This window comes from Dicentrarchus labrax, unplaced genomic scaffold, assembly GCF_905237075.1.
Source record: "Dicentrarchus labrax unplaced genomic scaffold, dlabrax2021, whole genome shotgun sequence".
NCBI lineage: Eukaryota > Metazoa > Chordata > Actinopteri > Moronidae > Dicentrarchus > Dicentrarchus labrax.
Genome location: NW_026136711.1, coordinates 6240979 through 6259150, shown reverse-complemented (window position 1 = coordinate 6259150; position 18172 = coordinate 6240979). Strand labels below are relative to the sequence as shown.

General features: G+C 39.4%; 1 protein-coding gene across 18 annotated transcripts in view; it reads right to left on the bottom strand.

The window, feature by feature from the left end:
* The window catches only part of nfasca (neurofascin homolog (chicken) a), a 144165-nt gene that overhangs the window by 15169 nt on the left and 110824 nt on the right, over positions 1-18172 (bottom strand). For 8 of the 18 annotated variants that reach the window (XM_051414907.1, XM_051414908.1, XM_051414924.1 and 5 more), the window contains 8 exons: positions 17236-17358; positions 16675-16848; positions 14695-14721; positions 10736-10981; positions 9980-10102; positions 5940-6089; positions 3689-3817; positions 335-404 (listed from right to left, as the gene is read on the bottom strand). In XM_051414907.1, coding sequence (XP_051270867.1) covers positions 335-404; positions 3689-3817; positions 5940-6089; positions 9980-10102; positions 10736-10981; positions 14695-14721; positions 16675-16848; positions 17236-17358 — 1042 coding nt within the window. Of the gene's footprint in view, positions 1-334; positions 405-1878; positions 1947-3688; positions 3818-5939; positions 6090-9979; positions 10103-10735; positions 10982-14694; positions 14722-16674; positions 16849-17235; positions 17359-18172 lie in introns of those variants that run through there. The other 10 variants (XM_051414921.1, XM_051414922.1, XM_051414923.1 and 7 more) reach the window with 8 other exon arrangements.

The window sequence follows — 18172 nt, the reverse complement described above, 5'->3', positions numbered from 1 at the left end:
AAGAAAAGTTTTAATTTGTCAACTAGAGTTTTCCTGCAGTGTAAAAAAAAAATAGTAGGTCGTTGTGATTTTGTTGTTTTAGGGATATAATGTTTAATGGACTATATACATAATATACATTTGCTTGAATGTTAAAGTAATCATTTAATTTCAATAAAATACACAAGATAAGACATGGCAATACTACTTAGCAGTTATACAATCTAATCCATTTATCACAAATTTCTTCGAACACTAAAAATGTGTCTTTCATGTAAACTTTGAGAGGCCAGTGCTGACACAGTTAGCCACTGGGTTAGGCACATGTCAGAGCTGTCTGTTTAATTATACTTACTGGTAATCAAAGGATCCATCCTGGTCTTTCTGATCTACTGGGTCCAACGGGAGATCTTTTTTGTCACGGACTGAGGAGAGAAGAACATATGTAACATTTTCAGCATTTTTCTGAGAGCTCAGCTGATTTCATGGTTAGATTTGAAAAGCATCCACATGTTGAGGGATTCCAGGCATTAAAATCCTTCTGTTAGTCCTCATCTGGTAATTTAGTTCCATATATTTGTCCTCTTCAGCCTTCATTTATTAAACTGTTAACGAACACTGTGTCCCAAATCCATAATTGCTATATATTAGGGGTGTAACGGTATTTGTATTTGTCCCGAACCGTCACGGTACGGGCTTCACGGTTCGGTGCAAGCAGTCATACAACGAATACTGAGTGAGTTTTAAAAAAAGTTGAGTCCTCACTTTAATCCAGGTGGCGATAATGAGCCTAAAAGCTGCCAGAAACAGTCATTAAGGAAGAAGAAGAAGAAGAAGAAGTAGTTACAAAAGAGGACGAAGAAGAAAAGTGATGGAAAGTGTGGAGTTGGAGGAGCCGCCAGCTTCACTTAAATCAGCTGTTCGGGAGCACTTTGGCTTCCCAGTACAATATAATGGTGATGGCACGCAAGTGGTGGACCGGACAAAGACGTTCTGCCAGCGATGTTTCACGGAGGTGCGGTATGTTGCTGGCAAACATACCGGCAAACCTCTGTGGTGCAACAACTTATCCCCGCTGCTTTTAAGCCACCTCTTAACATTAACACTGACAGGGCCAGTGTTACCTGACTACCTCAGTCTATCTTTTCCTCTGTATCAACAGAATGAGAACCCTCCTAATACATTTCTTTTATGTTTTATTCTATTTATTTTTTACTTTTATAACAGGAGATGGTTTTTTTTATTTTGCAGTCAATTGGTGTCTGTTCAAAATAAATGAAAAAAGCTAGTCTTTTATATGTGATTTATTTATTTATTTTTTCCGTTGTACCGAACCCGTACCGAACCGTGACCCACATACCGAGGTACATACCGAACCGTGACTTGTGTACCGTTACACCCCTACTATATATATATATATATATATCATATAAGATGACAAATGTGGACAATGCACTACAGTATTGTAGTGTAAAATACTTTACAGGACATGATACAAGATGCTTCTTGAAGGACATCAATTAAATTAGAGTAGGAACCAATCCAGTATCATTCTTGGGTGCCAATACTGACCTAATTCACATATTTGATATTGGACTGACGTTACCTATCCACGTACAGATCCAGATTCCATAGTCTGATGGTTTTATGAATCATAATATGCAAATTTAATGTCTACTGTTGTATGCATTTGGAACACAGCACACATTTTTAAGAGACTTAGAAGCATGTTTTAGTAGCAGTTATATAACATTGGGTTGGGTTTGTTATGTCAGTGATTTGGCCAGGACTAAAAACACACTCCCAGTGTATGTGTGTAAACTCCTCTCATTAGTGTTTTTCTGTCTGTCACTCTTTCTGTTATAATCCTTATTTGAGTGCATCACTTGCTGTTAGTTTTTCATTTTTGTTGAGTTACAGTTGGCACCCACCTAGATATTTTGCCAAACCAGTCACGCAACCACCACCTAGACATTATAGAAACTGCAAAACATTAACACGACTCAATTTCAAACTAAATGATCACATACTGCTCAGCATCACTGTTGCATGTTTGAATTGTCAGAAAATACAGTTGTAATTGTATTTGTAAGTTATTATACTGTGATCTGTCAAGCATCCTATTTGTCATGTAGTGTGAGGGCACTTGTGAATAGCAGCCAGTTGCTGTTTTTCTTTAGCACTTTGATGACCTGCAGTTTTTATTTTCCTGTGCCAGTTGATTCAAAACTGAAGCTGACATTTAAAACATTGGTCTTGTTTTCCTTCTGAGCAGCCACGCAGGTTCCTGCACTTCCACAGTTAAAAATAGAAGTACTCACATTAAAATATTCCTCACTAATACAGCTAGCATATTAAAGTTTTGCTAACCAAAAAAACTGCAACAGTAACAGCTTCTTAGCACCGGTTACAGTGGCATATAAAGGACAAAAACAACATATGGAGAAACATTTGTACAATATATCTAGATATATATATATATATCACATCTATTTCTACAAGTTATACTTCAAAATACCATAACTAGCATTTTACACTTAAAGATAAAAAGCTACAACACATGAGCTTATAAGGTTTTAACAGGTTACTTTTTTTTTCATTATAAATGTAATTTAAGACCTATTTCACATCCATACTGGCAGAATAAAGTACAGGAAGGAAAATCAGTATTGGTTCCATGTGGGTTTTGTTTTGTAGCTGTTACAGCATGATCAATAGACATTTTTCCTAAAAACTAATTTAAAAGTGAGACTGAAAAATACAACTTTATACAATTTATATTAAAGCAGCAGCAGGTTACTTGAATAAAAAATAACTTTTGTCATTTTTGCTGAAACTTTCACTATATCCTGACAGTAGAACATGAGAACGATAATAATTTGAAAGAATCAACCGGGCCTGAACGAAAAACAACCAATCAAAACCAAGAAATAGATAACTGCTTTGGGTTGGATGCTTGAAGATAGTTAAGTCTCATTCCCAGGCTCCAAAAGGGTCTCAATAATCAACTATCTTTCTTGGCTCTGATTGGTTGTTTTTGTTCAGGCCTGTTGGATTCTTGCAAATGCCATTAGGAGCACTAAGAGAAGGCAGATAACCTGTTTAAGACTTTTTAAATAGACACTGTGGTTTAGGAGAAGACAGCTAAGAATCCCAGACGGTGACTGAATCCCTCCTAATTTACTACCTTGTTCTAAAACACTGATGGTTCAAATGTTGGACATCTCAATTTAGTAATCACTTCAGAGCAAACTACAGATTTTGGTAAGAAACATCCAATCAGACAACTCTGCTCTGCTAATAGCAGACAGAAGTTAAAGCTTGAGTTTTGCAAAACTTTTTTGGTTAACTTCAATAAACTGAATCTATTTACTCTGGGTTAGAGCTTTCTTTTTACAGTTCAGTGAATACAGCGTATTCCTGTTTAGGGGACATTTTATACAATTTTCTGTCTGTATTATGTCTTTCTTGAAATCATTTTTAACAATTATTTATACTTAATAGGCTTCTTTTTTACGCTTGGCCATTGTTCTATTAAAATTTTTTTTACTTTTCTTCACAGAAGTAAAAAAGTAAAGTTAAATACTGAGATATAGGTCTACTTTACTTTACTGCATATTTTTTTAGTTTTCATACACGTCTTAAAATCAAGAAAGTCACTTTGGGAACCACTGCTATAATGGTTATCAAATACAGCGTCAGGACTTACCTGGGTACTTGCCCCCGCGACTCCTCTTGATGAAGCAGACGATGAGGAGGATCAGTATGATGAGGGCGATGGCACACATCAAGCCAATGAACCAGCCTTGAGTGGCTATGTCTACCTGGTCTATATAGGCTGGAGACACACACAGACAAAGGGTGGGACAGGAGAAGAGAGAGAAGAGTGGAAACAGTGAGTGTTTTTCTGGACCATGGTGAGTCACAGCTAACGCATCAGACAATCTGTTCTCATCCCAGAGCGCTCTGCAGAAGTCAACAACTCAGAACCAACATATCATTGTATGCCTCCGAGCCCACATCAAGGATGATTTTGTAAAAATGATTCCATCCATAACAATAAGGTGTTTGTCCTCTTTTCCATAACACAATGTGTGAATTTTAATCAGAAAAGCCTGGGAGATGGAGGTGTGTGGTGTGAAAGTAATTGTCACTTCCAATATACCCAGAAAGATTTCCACACAATCTGAAAGAACACAAATTCTGACAGCTGCCAGAAATTTTAACTCTGAGATTTGTATAAATATTAGCACTGAATTTGAACAAATGATGACAGCAACATTTAGAATATTCCATAAAAAGATAAAAGATTCTAATCAAAACTGGAGGCCCAATTATAAGAGGTCTTACATGCCAGATCAGACAAAGAAAGCTAATCTCTTCATTAGAAAAATACCACTTTCCAAGGAGAACAGTCTTGTCAATGTGTGATAGGACCCAGATAGAAAACTCCCACTGTCCTAACAGAGTGCTACAGGGATGATGTATTTTAGGCATCATCCTCGTTCCGTTGACAAAAAGCCAATGAGATTGTTCTATTGGATTTTGGATTATCTCAGAAAATTAGCTTTGTGAGCTCTGGCTGTGGTTTGTGATACTTACACCTTTAATCCAGCAGGATAATCTACACAAACACCACATTTAGCCTATGATTTTTAAAGCGTAAATGGGATCGCCAGAAGTAAGTTTTCATCGTAATGATGAATGTAACCGACAACCTCAGTAGTCTCATTAAGCCACTTGTTAGCAACTGCCTTTTTTAAGTAAAAGCTTGAAAATTCATAGGTGGGGTACTTAAGGACGTATTTTATGTCAATGGAAAAACATTAAAATCTGTGTTATTTCAGACATTTAACCAAAAATCTATTAATAAAACCCACTTACCTCAAGGAGAGGGAACTAGAGGTATAAAAATTAAAAACTCATTTCCGGGTTTTATGACTCATTCCTGCAGCACTCTATAGCCAGCTAGCTAAAACTGATTGACAATTCATACCCATTATAACTTGGATTTTTTAAACGTGCAGTCTAACAGTCATCCTACCCGTGTGGAATAAACATTTTTGAATTTAGGAGGCTAATAGTACAGTTAATGATACATATAATTAACTTAGTCTTTTGGTGACTTATTTAAGAGTTTTGAGCATTCAGTGCCACCACTAAATCACTTAATCTCAAAATGTTTGTCAGATTTTAAGTTAAGGTTTCAACAGAAATCATGAATCTTGGTGTTAGAGTCATTTCACTTTCACAGTTCCTTGAACCAGTAAGCTAATGGAGCTAACTCTTTAACCTCCAGAAGCTCAAACCATTCTGTCCACACTCACTGTCTAATGTTGTTCTATATTGTTATAGTTGTTATAGTTATTTTATGAGGTCATGTTAGAATTATACTTCCATATGTTGTACCCTTCCATGTGCATTTTGGACAGAAAGACCTAGGTTATCATGATAATTTGAATATATTTAAATAAATCTGTTATACAGTTATAGTATCAAAATCATAAAAGTTTTTGGTGGCACTACAGTTTATGTAGGTTATTAATATGGTTATGGTTATGTTATATACATGTCCATACAAACTAATCAAAATGTAAATTTTCGTGTCATGTGAACAATCTATGAGCATTAACTTGTGAACATGTGAAGAGAACATATGAGTTCTGAATATAAAAAGGTCCATCTCACCAAAATGTAACTTTTACTTCCACTCATAAATTAGATACTGCTCATAAAGACAACCAAGTTCAAGTCTGATCGCATCCGTATATAGAGGGTTGAAAAGTCTCAGTGACTCACTTTGGTTTACCTTTGGAAGAACATGCATGGTATTAAAAAGAAACCATAATAACTCACCCAGCGTTGACTGAGTTACCGTAGACACTACTACTGACAGACTTGCAACCAGAGTAGCCCACCTGGCTGGAAACCCGGTTCCACCTGGCCAGGTGGGGCCTCACCTGCTTTGGTCTTAAAGGTGACAGATTTGCTGCTGACGCTGTTGAGCTCATGGGAGTAAACCCTCAGATGGTACTTGGCGCCTGCGATCAGATCCGCCACTGTAATGGGGGGCTGTTGTTTCACCGGTACAACTTTCACCGTCTTGTCGCCTTGGAGACACAAGAAAGGGGCCAATCACACTCCGGGGGGTGTGACCTTCATTCCACACTAACGGCTGTGCTTGCTAGCAAAAGTTACAATTTCTCTGAGTGATGGCAGGGTTACTGAAGTGAATTGAGACTGATAACAATGCAGTGCCCACCCCCATCATAAGGACCTTATTACAGTATAAAAGCATACATATGATGTACTTTAATACTTCTAGCTATTACACCTAATGTATGAGCTGCAACTCTTTGAAGCTCACATTCTGGTTCATTTTCCTCTTTTGGCTCTGAAACCAAATTTTTTCTCAAGGGCATAATCCTCCAGAGAAAACTCATCTAAAATGGGGAGTGGAGGAGAAGAGGGGCACAAGGAGCAGGTGTTCCTTCAGGCAAAATCACAATTAAACTGCTCCATGAATTGTTCAGGTAGAATTGAAAGTGATAATTACACAACTTTCTTTGTTCTCGGGTAACATCAGAGTTCCACGGTGGCAAGGCATTGTTTGTCTCAATTATTAACAGGCCCAGACTTATCTCCACAAGGTCAAACACAAGAGAAAAGCGACAACAACCTGCATCTTTCCCGGTGGAAAGACGGGCTGGTCATGTGGTCATGACATGGCCAGGGCAGCACGAGGTGGTGGCGTCATGCACCATGCTATCAACCATTTCATATGGTTGATGTCATCCAACAGAACTCACAGCCATGCTATTAATACCAGTCCTTGAACCAGCCAAACAAAACATATAATGCAGACACAAGAGAAGACATGCCAGTCCTTTTTTACATAATCAATGAAGTGCTATAAGAAAGGCTGATGTTTAGTATTACAAATGCAAAACCATCTGTATTATTTTAAGGTTACTGAGACTGAAAATTAGATATTTTTTCAGACTTTCACTTGATCAATCCCAAATGTTGCTATATTGATGCTGCAGAGATATTGCCACAGTGTATATCACTTACGATCTGCAATTGGTGGGAAAAGGTGAATGTGGCTTCTTTTCTCTCCTGGTACTGTGACACATTTTAAACCCCATTTTAACATTTCCATAATTACTGATGATTACTCTGGGGTTTCCGGATGGTTCAAGAAAAGCTTCCCATGAGCAAATATTTTGATATAAGGTAGGATGTAACTCATTTGACAGTCCTGCTAATATGTTCCACTGTTATCATGTTTCAAGAAACTGCCTGTTGCATCACCATTTCCTGATAAGCAAATTGATTTTCTGTTTATGAAACAGAAGAACAGGGTTCATTTTTAAATAAAAGCCTGCATTTAAAGGCAGGGTAAAAACAGAAATTTACCTGTACTCCACATAATACATTCAGCATAATGTACATTTCCACAGCACTAATCCCAAGAGTGCAACTCCATTATCGGCTGCTCTTAGGTTCTTTTTTAAGCACAACTACTTTGCCAATGGTGTTGAGCTACGTTCAGTAAAATTCTCATCTGTTTACAGATTTTCAAAATGAAAAGCACACCAGGAAATGTTTAAAATGTTTAATTTATAAAATTAAAAGGCCTGTCTGCTGTACTTCTCCTGATTCAAATAACAGAACAGCTCTCTGTAAATAAATGCTGTGGTAAAATAAATGCTGTGGCCACTATGTGATCATTTACAGGACTGTACAAAATTTCCTGGATTATATTATAAGTCTACTGTATCTTTTGAAATGCAAATTGTGGCTGCATAAATCTGAATATTATGCTAATCCATCTTTAAAGTATGTATTTGACAGTACTGAACTACAAAGTGGTCCTGCCATTTTTACGTCATTATCACGTGAAAAGTCAAACCACTATGGTTACACTTTAATTTAAGCAGCCACTCCTCTCGCTTTTACTGCAAGTTATCTGAAGACATTGACAGTTTTAAAAAGAATTTTATGATAACAAGTTGGAATAGAAATATGTAGCTGCATTTTCATGTAAAAAATTATAGCACTTGTGCCCTCACCCTTATTCCCTTGTTATTCCCTTTTGCAAGATTTTTCAGTTCCTTTTCCATGACAAGTATTCCCAGTTTTACTCTCTTATGCCACCAAAGAGTCATCCTCCACCTAAACCCTCCTCTGACAGACATGCAGAGACTCCTGAGTCACGGTCAGAGAGACAGGGGGAGGATGACAGCAGGATTATAGGAGATGGAGGGAGTGTCAGGGACTCCCTGCCACTCTTCCTTAAAGTCAAAGCTTTCAGATTTGACCTTGGAGGACAGGGGATGGGTGGGAGGGGTGGAGACCATTAGATCAGTCTCATCATCCCCCTCTCCTCCCCTCCCTCTGTCCATTTCTCTTTCTATTCACATTCAGACATCATTAAGAATTAAAGCCATTGCCAAAGTACATGAAAAATACATCCTCCCTTCTTTCCGTCCTTGATCAAAGATCACAGACTGTTGAATTGGTAGAAAGCAATATGAGAGTCTAAAAGCACAACACTATCCAATCTCAACCAGCTCTGGGATTCCAGAAAAGCAGGGATGATGTGTTTTTATAAAGCAAGCTTCAAGAGTGCTTCACACCCAAATCAAAAGCAAAAACAAGTGATTATAGAACCGTGGATTGCCAGAAAAGTGACACATTCAAACAGCAATTAAGAGAGAACAAGATGAACAGCCCTTCAGAGCACTGGTCCAACAAGAGCCATTCAAAGCCAGGCAGTGTGTTGAAAAGAAAACATCGTGATGGTGCACTGCACAGGAAGTCACATGATGATGATTAACATTTTCCAACATATAAAGACCAAAGAGAGATAGAAAGAGTGCAAGAGAGAAAGACAGACGGACAGACTGATATGTTGTACCTTGTGCTTTCCTAACATGGTGCAAATTGAGATGTCAGCAGTAAGGTGCAAATATCACATCCTTAAATAAAAAGGTTGAACAGAGCAGCAGCCACTGCTGTAGTTATTGGTTATCTCTGTTTTATTTAAAAACTTAACACCAAAAGGATCTTTTCTTTTCACTAATGTCCTCACGTTCCCTTTCTTTCATGCCCTTTATACTCTTCACACATCAGCTTGTTCTCTCTATTACTTGTTTGTCTTGTCAGCGAATGGTTGCCTAATAGAGCTGTCCATTAAGGTTGCTTTGACAAGGACACATTTCAACAAAACCCTTGAGCAAGAAATTCTCGGGTCCCAAAAACCTGACATTGAGGTGTAACGGAAATAGTTTACATGAAAATAAGGCAATAATGATTTAATGAGAAGACCACTGAGTCATACTTTATGGGGGTAATTGTATTCAAAAGTGGAATGAATTTCGGTCTATTGGGGATTTCTGTAAATAAAGATGAATTTAAGAGACATCAAGGCATTTCTCTAATCCCCAGCACTTAACACCTTAGGTAAGCTAAGGCTCATGTGAAAAGGATTAAACAAATCTAGTCTTTGTCAAATTTTGGATTTTGTTTAAGTAGCTAAATGTGGAATTATACAATATCAGCTCTTTTAAAGTTGCATTAAAATGTTTACATCTTTACATTCAAGCTGTGTTTGTTTGCCCCTTTGGGGACAAAACTCCACTATAAGCTAAGTTAAGCTAAGACAAGTTAAGCTATAAACTGTGGGTTAATCACTAAAAGCTATACATAGTCATTTGACCCATTGTTCATATGAAAGATACTAGGTACAGCTTTAAAATGACAGCTGGTCAAGTCTTAAACCTCAGATTAAATTGAAGGGTCAGCTATATTCTTATATAGTGTCGCAATCATTTCATTACCGTTAGATATATTTTGATACATCTGTTTTCCAAGCTCTCTTTGTACTTATTATCATCTTGTAACGCCACCGCTCTGGTTGTTTTGCTCTAATAATTAAGTTCAGATTTAGCTTGAGGTTTCCATAGCTCAAGTTGGGCTTGGGCTGGTTTCTTACTGTCCAGTGTGAACTCTAGCACAAACTCGCTGCTGCCGGCCGGGAAGTTGTGTCTCCAGCTGACGTTAGCGTAGTTACTGTTAGGCTCCACCGTCAGATTCCAGATCTCCCGCCCAGGGACCACTACATAAGGGGGGGAGGGGGTAAAGGGTTAAAGGTCAGGGGCAAGGGGGAGAGGGCACAGTTACAACAACCACACACAGGGCTTCATTTAGACCTATGCATGGTGCTAGCACTAAGGAAGTCGAACGATCGATTTGATGGGGAGTTATCCCAATAATGGTACGCTCAAAACCAGAAGTAAATTTAATGTGTTCATGGACAGGAAATTCACCCACAAGATAATTCCAGAGGATTTTTCAATTCAATGCTTACATATGGTTTAGAGTGGACTCCAATGCTAACTGAACCTAAAAAACCCTCAAAAAAGGCCAATATCACAATCCTTATCAGGTGAAATAGGCAACCCTCATCACTCTAAGGTGTTGAAGGGTACTCAGAACAAAATAAAAAAGTTTGGATTCTCACTTCCTGACCAGGAGGATAGTTGCTGGCTACATCCCAATATTCTGAAGTAATTCCCCACTTTTTGTACAGCAGGTATGGAGCAGCTTATCGGGATGCAGCCTTCATGTAGTTTCCTGTTTCGTCAGGTGGGAGAAGGCAATCGTCTTTTGATATCCATGAAGTGCCATTCATGGACAACTAAAAACACTAGAAGGATAGTAAAAACCACAATGGGACAGCAGCATGTACCCAACACATTCTGATCGGTATGCTTGGTGGTGACCAGTACAGGAGGTGTGGTGGTAGTGGTCGCCTCAGTTGTAGTGGTGGTAGAAGGAGCAGTAGTAGTAGTAGTAGTAGTAGAAGTCGTAGTTGTAGGAGTGGTAGAAGCTGAGGTACTAATGGTTGTAGGAGCGATGGTAGTAGGAGGAAGAGAAGCGAGAGGAGGAGGAGTAGGAGTGAAAGCTGAAGTCACGGATGCATCGGTAAGCTCGACTACAAGGGAAGGAGGTGGGAGAGAGCAAAGGGTTAAAGACAAGGCAGCAGGAACATCAGACAGGTGGACACACACTGACACACACAAGAGAAAGTCAATGAAGTCCTGAGCTGAAACACACATGGAATTCCCAACAAGCAGCAGTCATCACCGTGCACATCACACGCCTGAGTAAGTCAACATGAGTCAATAAATGCTGTAAAAGTGTTTCCTACTTAATCTCTGCTGGGATCCATACACACTTTGACTTAGATGCCACTGCCACCAAGAGGACCAATGTAGCTATTACAACATGACTGTCAGTGTGCAAATGAACACTGTATAAGAGCTAGGCTTGGAAAACCCTTATTTTTGTATTTTTGTTGCATTCAAAAAGGGCTCTGCACTGCTTTTACTACTAAATGTCAGCTCATTGAGGAAAGTGAGAGGGTTAGATAATGTTTTCTTTAGCTGGACTGAGCCACAGAAAAGACTACAAATGTATAAGAAATGCCTGTATACCTATATAAGTGTGATATACTCAATGGTTACAAACTAGGGCGATGGGGTCAAAGACACTAATGGCTGTTTTATGGGAAATGTAGGATCCAGCATTTTTCCCATACTACAAACTAAAGCCAAAATGTCTCAACTTTCACTGCTTCCATTTTAACATCATTTCAAATCTGTTTCTCATAAGAACCCCAACTTCATGAAAGTGAAATACAAAATTTTACGAGTGCCACTTTAAGTGTCGTTCTTGAGGACATTGTGTAATACATTTACTGATTCTTAACCATCACTTATGAGCTAAGCTTCTTATCTGTTTTACAGTATTTTTGCCATGCAGATAACGGCTTGCTAGAAATGTTGCACCAGCAGTTGAGTGCTAGGGCTGGGTAGTAGACCCTGATACTTTTTCAGCACAGACCAAAATGTGTCAGTAATATGGGAAAGAATCTGAAGCTGTCAAGTACTGAAGGTTAGCATTAAATTCTTTTTCAGGTTTTTAGTCTTTTTGAACAGTTTGACCTGATTTAACTTATAATTTTACAAATTTAGACAAAAGAAATCTGGTCTCAAGTCATTTTAGAATGTTAAAATAAGTTCTTGAATGGCTGCTTCTGTTTAGACAACAGTAAACAACAACCCTAACCTTGAGACACTATGTTGCCTCCTTGTGAGGTTTTCCACTGATTTCCACTTGAATTGTTGTTCACTCTTACTGTACCTTGAAGTTGAGGTCATCTCCAGCCAGTGAAGGGTCCCACTACTGATGCCCCCAGCCCAAACATTCCCCTCATTCAACAACCCCAAACCCCAGCCAGCATGCTTGTATCACCAAGTTGGATGTCAAGCATGCCCTCAAACCACAGTGCGAGGAGAAAAGAAAGTAGGACAGGATGGTGGGAACATCAGCGTGTTCATGAGCCATTAGCCCAGTGAGGGAGGCCTATTCAGCCCAAAGCTTCAAGCCACCTTACCTGAAACCCCCAGAACTGTATGTACAACTGACCAGGTGAACAGATGCAATGGATAAATGCGACATGACATTTGAGAAAGCTCAGAAGCAAGACGATCAAGCCAGTGAGTGAGAGCGCAAGCCAACTGCTGATTTGTCATCCCCAGCACACTCATCAAGTCACTCATTCATTTATCGAAAGGTTTCCCAGGTCTTGACCATCTGATGCAATAACGTGCATCTCCACCCATGCCACACACACTCCCAAAACAGCAGCGCCATCATGACATTGTACTGTGACAATGACTCATACACTTTAGAAACACGTCTTTTGTGGCAGGAAGAGGCAGTGATGCTGTGAGATTGCATTGTAAAGGTGCGCCATCAGGGATTGGTTCAGAAATCAGAGGTTTAAGGGTGGATCTACTGCAGCTGTGGGTCCTAATCATGAAGACCATCTAGTAGGAAATGATTCCAAAGATTTAGAATGTGTGAATATGTGAAGTGATGTATCTAATATGTTCAATTTTCATACAACTGGGCTATATTCCATTCACTTAATGTATAAATCATAGACGGAACAACTGTATTCAAAGCCAATGATGACCTGAGCATGTTGAGTGGGCTTCTTCAATCCCTGACAGCACACAGCAGCAGACGAACAGCAGCTTATACACACAGAGGAAAGATGGACAGATGAGAAAAGAAAGAAAAACAGCATAGACAGCAGTTCAGTCCATTAGCTGCTCTGTTTTTACTTAGTTTCAGACCTTTTGTCTGTTTCATATCATAAATATAATAATCTGGGACATTTAAAGATGAGTTTAAATAACTATTAGTTGCGGTCTTATGTGATTGATCCTCTTTAAGTCGTAATTTTTGACATTCAGCAATGTTATATTGATATATTGGCAACATTGTTGATCTTTTTCAAGCACAAAAGCTCATTCTTGACTTGGAAATAATTTGTCAAACCACTGCAAGGTCCAGCAGGTCTTCATCAGTAGATGGAGTTTGTCCTATTGTCATGGAAATTGATCTGTTGACATGCAAGCTAAGCAGTTGTCATCCCTGACATGATATAATAATATATAGCAAACCTAGATGATTTACACAGCAATATTTACTGAGGCTCAATCAAGGATAAAGATCAGCAGTACAAGTCGAGTTGCTGTGTAAATGCCAAACCAATTCTGAAGGTTAGCTCCTTACTGGGGATATTTAACACAGCAGACACATAAGATCTAGTGTCCCAAATATGGTCACAACTTACCCAGCTGAATGTGTGTGAAGATCCAATTAAGTATTTGCTCAAAACAAGGAACTATGCTTATCTATCCTAAATCATGCTGAGTGACACACATAGTCACATAAAACAAATTCTAAGAAGGAGACAGTCAGTCTGTAAGATTTAACCTTGGTTTCAGTAACAAAGTAGGACTGTGTAGGATGTTTGTGCCCATCTTTATCAGTCCAGCTGCCCTGTGCATTCACTTAGGCAGACAGTCAGAGACTGTCTTGGTCCTCACAGTGGCATGGGGACCACTATAGCATTTCTTTCTAATGGAAAGAAGAAACATTTATCCACAACATGTCAACAGACCCAGACCCATAATAACAGAGGATTATCAGTCCCCTGATAAAGATTGTGTGATATGGTTGAAAGCTCCAGAAAAAGCTAGTTGTGGACCTTGAGTTAGGATTGTTTTGTCATGATGGCCGTCGTGGAGTTTTAGAAGATCTGTCACTCAGTATACTGATAGCAGGATTTGGATCATGGATCGTGGCTTCAATCTTTTGTCAGTGTTAAAAATTAATAGAAATTGGTCACTGAAAAAAGCCGATTTATTTAGACTGCTATTATTGTATACCCCTTGAAAAACAGTACCGGTGACCTCAGTGGTAGGTGAAGCCATGCTCATAAGAAGTGGCAGTACTCAGTAAAAAATAAGGGTACTCATATGTGGACAAAAATGTGGTACTCAGTGCTGGTGAGTACTGGCCCACTTCAGGCACCATTTTATATAACAAATCATTGTTACCTTAAAGCCCTTCCTTTACCCCACAAGGGTGTTAACGCTTAACCCTATGGTGTTAAACTAGTGCAGCAGCTCCCCCTGCTGCCTGCCAGTGTGAGCTACAGGGACAACACTATGGAGGTGGACTGCAGTGCTGCTTAGTGTTAGAAAGAAGAGATAAAGAGACAGATATGGAGGATGTGGGTGGGGAAAGGCGACAGGCAGACACGCTGTGCTTCTCATTCCCCATTACCTAGACCTGTAGCGTCAGTAAAGTTTTCTGCCAACAAAAAGAGAAGGGGAGATGGGAGAAAGGGGAGAGGTGTAAGAAAGACAGAGGGACAACAAGAAGGACAGGGACAAGGCTGCAAGGTTGGTTCAACAGATTCTCACTTACAGGATTACTACAGGGTTCTACAGGTTACATTTAAGAGTATTTAAGACTTAATCCAATCAATTATAAGACCTGTCAAAATCATACATGCAGACACCCTGTACTTGAATAAAACTAATGGTATCTTACCATGCAGTATGGTTCAGCATGGCTAGGTACCCCTAGACGTTTTCTAAATTTGGGTAAACCAACCCTTTAAAACAACCTGTAAAGTGTTATTCTTGACAGTACAGCACATGATATACCTCAAAAGTCACTGGTAGACTCTGTGTGTGTGTGTGTGTGTGTGTGTGTGTGTGTGTGTGTGTGTGTGTGTGTGTGTGTGTGTGTGTGTGTGTGTGTGTGTGTGTGTGTGTGTGTGTGTGTCATTATGTAGCTGATAATGTCTTACATCAGAGAAAGAGAAGTCCTTTCTCCTTCTGATACCCTAACAAAGAGGCCTGTGTTTGCTAAGGGGCTCCGGCCTCTCTCACTTTCTATTTCTCTGTCTCTCACACATACAGGTTCCAGTGATTCACAAAAGCAGACTTTCACAATGTAGACACATTATCGAACCAACCTAGTTCCCATGCAGCCAAAAAAGGCTGGAAGTTGTGTAATTACAAAGACCTGTGTCCCTGACTCCTGTGACCCATCAGTCAGCTGAGTCTTCACTAAAGTAACGTCTCGATGCACTATACCTGACGCCCCCCACACACACACATTCGTATTTGAGTGTAATTTATTTCTCTAAAATAAGACAGACAGTCTAAGACAGAGACTTAAAGATGAATTTGGCTTATTGGCTTATAGCACTAGTTTTTTTAAATGTCCTATAGATTTCTTGATAATATGGTTATTGTGAATTCTTTTGGCCACAATGATCAAGTGGTGAAAATCTGATATCATGACTGTTCTAGTAAGTACCATCAATTCCTTGTTGGTTTGGGACTTTTCATGGGATTTGTTGAGAATAAAATACAATACATACATATTATTTCCTTATCCTTAAAGGGACATTGTGTAGGAATTTCTCCCATCTAGCGGTGAAATTGTATTTTGCATTCAAACGAATAGTGCTCTCTAGTGCCTCACGTTTTCAAATGCGTATTGCAACTACGGTAGCCGTTATGTACCAAGAAGCCTACCTGTCGAGGAGAAAGCAGGCAACTTCAGCGTCCCTTTGAAAGTCTTTCTACTTCATTAGCTCTTTCCACCTGGGAAAAGCTACCCCGATGTTCACCCTCGTTTTTTGAATTCGCCGGTCACGTTGCCTTTTTTGGCGATGAGGATTCCTTCTCCTGTGGCTCGGCATAAGTATGATCCTCCATTATTAACTAAAGTGCAGTGCAGACTTTCTAATGTGCCGGGGCAGAGACAAGCGCCTCTCACTGATCTCCTTCTCCGTTATAGCTGGTTTCAGTCACGTGACGCTGGCTCTTAACGAAAACGCGTTGTGGATTAGCTAGACAGGTAGGCTAGTGCTTTTTACACCAATGAGGACACATTTATGAATGAAGACATTGATTTTAGCTAAATAAAATACTTAAAACACTACACAATGTCCCTTTAAACTAAGTGACTAAAACATTCTGTGATAAAAAATTGTGAGCAATCATTTAAAGTTTGATTTGAGTTTCAGTGACTTTTTCTGGCTCCTTTGAACAAGAAATTATCAAAATAAAATTTTTACACAAATTTTAAACATCACTCTGGTAAACGGTTGCTTTGTAAACCTTTGTTTCCATGGAGAGATTTATGGGTTCAGATGCATTTTCACCCTCATCAAGAACAACAATTCTGGAAGCGCTGAATGTGAGATTATTTGGCAAACAAATGGTCAAATGTAGAAATACTCACCTTCATTAGCGAAGTGCGGGGACTCCTCAGCAAAGACCTCCCCTGCTCCCACCGTGGTGCGTGCTGACAGGAAGAACTTGTAGCGTGTAGATCGGTCCGGCAGGCGGAGGGAGAAATCTGTCACATTGGGATAGAACGTCTCCAACTGGGTATGTCCCACCCTGGAGCCATTGACTACACACACACACACACACACACACACACACACACACACACAGAAGAACGAATCAATCCTAAATCATCTTAAGGGGCAGTCTGGCACTGCAGCAGAGCACTGAGCTTCCTCCTCACAGTTATTCCTTTTGACTGACATCATTTTACTAAACTTCCAGTTATTACCCAAACTCCATTAGATGGAGTCTAAGATACATACATACAGTATTTCTACAGTGCAGTGGCTGATTACATGTACATTCACCTTCACAAACACTGATACAGCTCTTACTGGTGAGCAAATCATCAACAAGTAGAGGCACCAAAGAAATGCTTTCAGTCTGAAGGTTAAGGTGAGTTTGTATTTATGTGTGAATACTCAGGGTTCGACAAATCATATCAGATCACCTGTATGGTACTTTAACTGGTATGCAATCAGAATGCCGTTGGGCTCCAGAGGTTTGTCCCATTGGAGGTGGATGGTGTCGAAACTTCTGCGGTTTATCCTGAAGAACCTCGGAGCGTCTGGAACTAAACAAACAAGTAAAGAGAAAAAATGAAAAAAGGGTCTAGGATTTGGGAAAAAGGACAGAGGGGACAAGAATTGTGTTCTGGCCAAGCTGCTTCCATTATGGCCGAAAGCTGGGGACTTGTAAGGCAGTACCACTAATGACCACTAGATGTCCTGAGATAACTTCTGTTATGAATTGGCGCTATACAAATAAAATTTAATTGAATTGAATCCTGGCTCCAAAAAATCTCTAGCTCCATAGACATCCATTCCAATAGTGCCAAAATACCTTTTTTTCAAATTCAAAGTCTGTGCTGTTTCACTACAAGACATGATGGTCCAAAAGCAAATTTGACTTCTAAATTGTGTCCAGGTGACGATCGGCCAGTACTCACCAGTACTGAGTACTTCTAAATTTTGTCCAGATGTGTACTCTTACTTCTTATTAAGTAACCTTAACCTCTGGTGAGCATGGCTGTACCTACCACTGAGGTCAACAGTAGTTTTTCTAAGGGGTATACATTACACATGGTTAAATAATTGTAAATAATGAATAAATAACTACTTTGATGCTTTGATGCAAACCCCAAAATCCCCCTAGTAATCCCCTCTGTATTTCTAAAACCCTGCATACAGCAATGCTGGTGAGGTACTCCTACACAACTGTGTAAGGTCTTGTTAAAACGGATAAACGTGTTGGCTATATTGTCTGCCATGTTGATTACCCCTTGTTTATCCCACTTCACTCCAAGATGAGAGCAAGTGGTACAACCAGAAGCTGGAATCAAAATGTCCCTTTTAGTAACCTATGTGTGCTGTCATGGTTACTTTTTG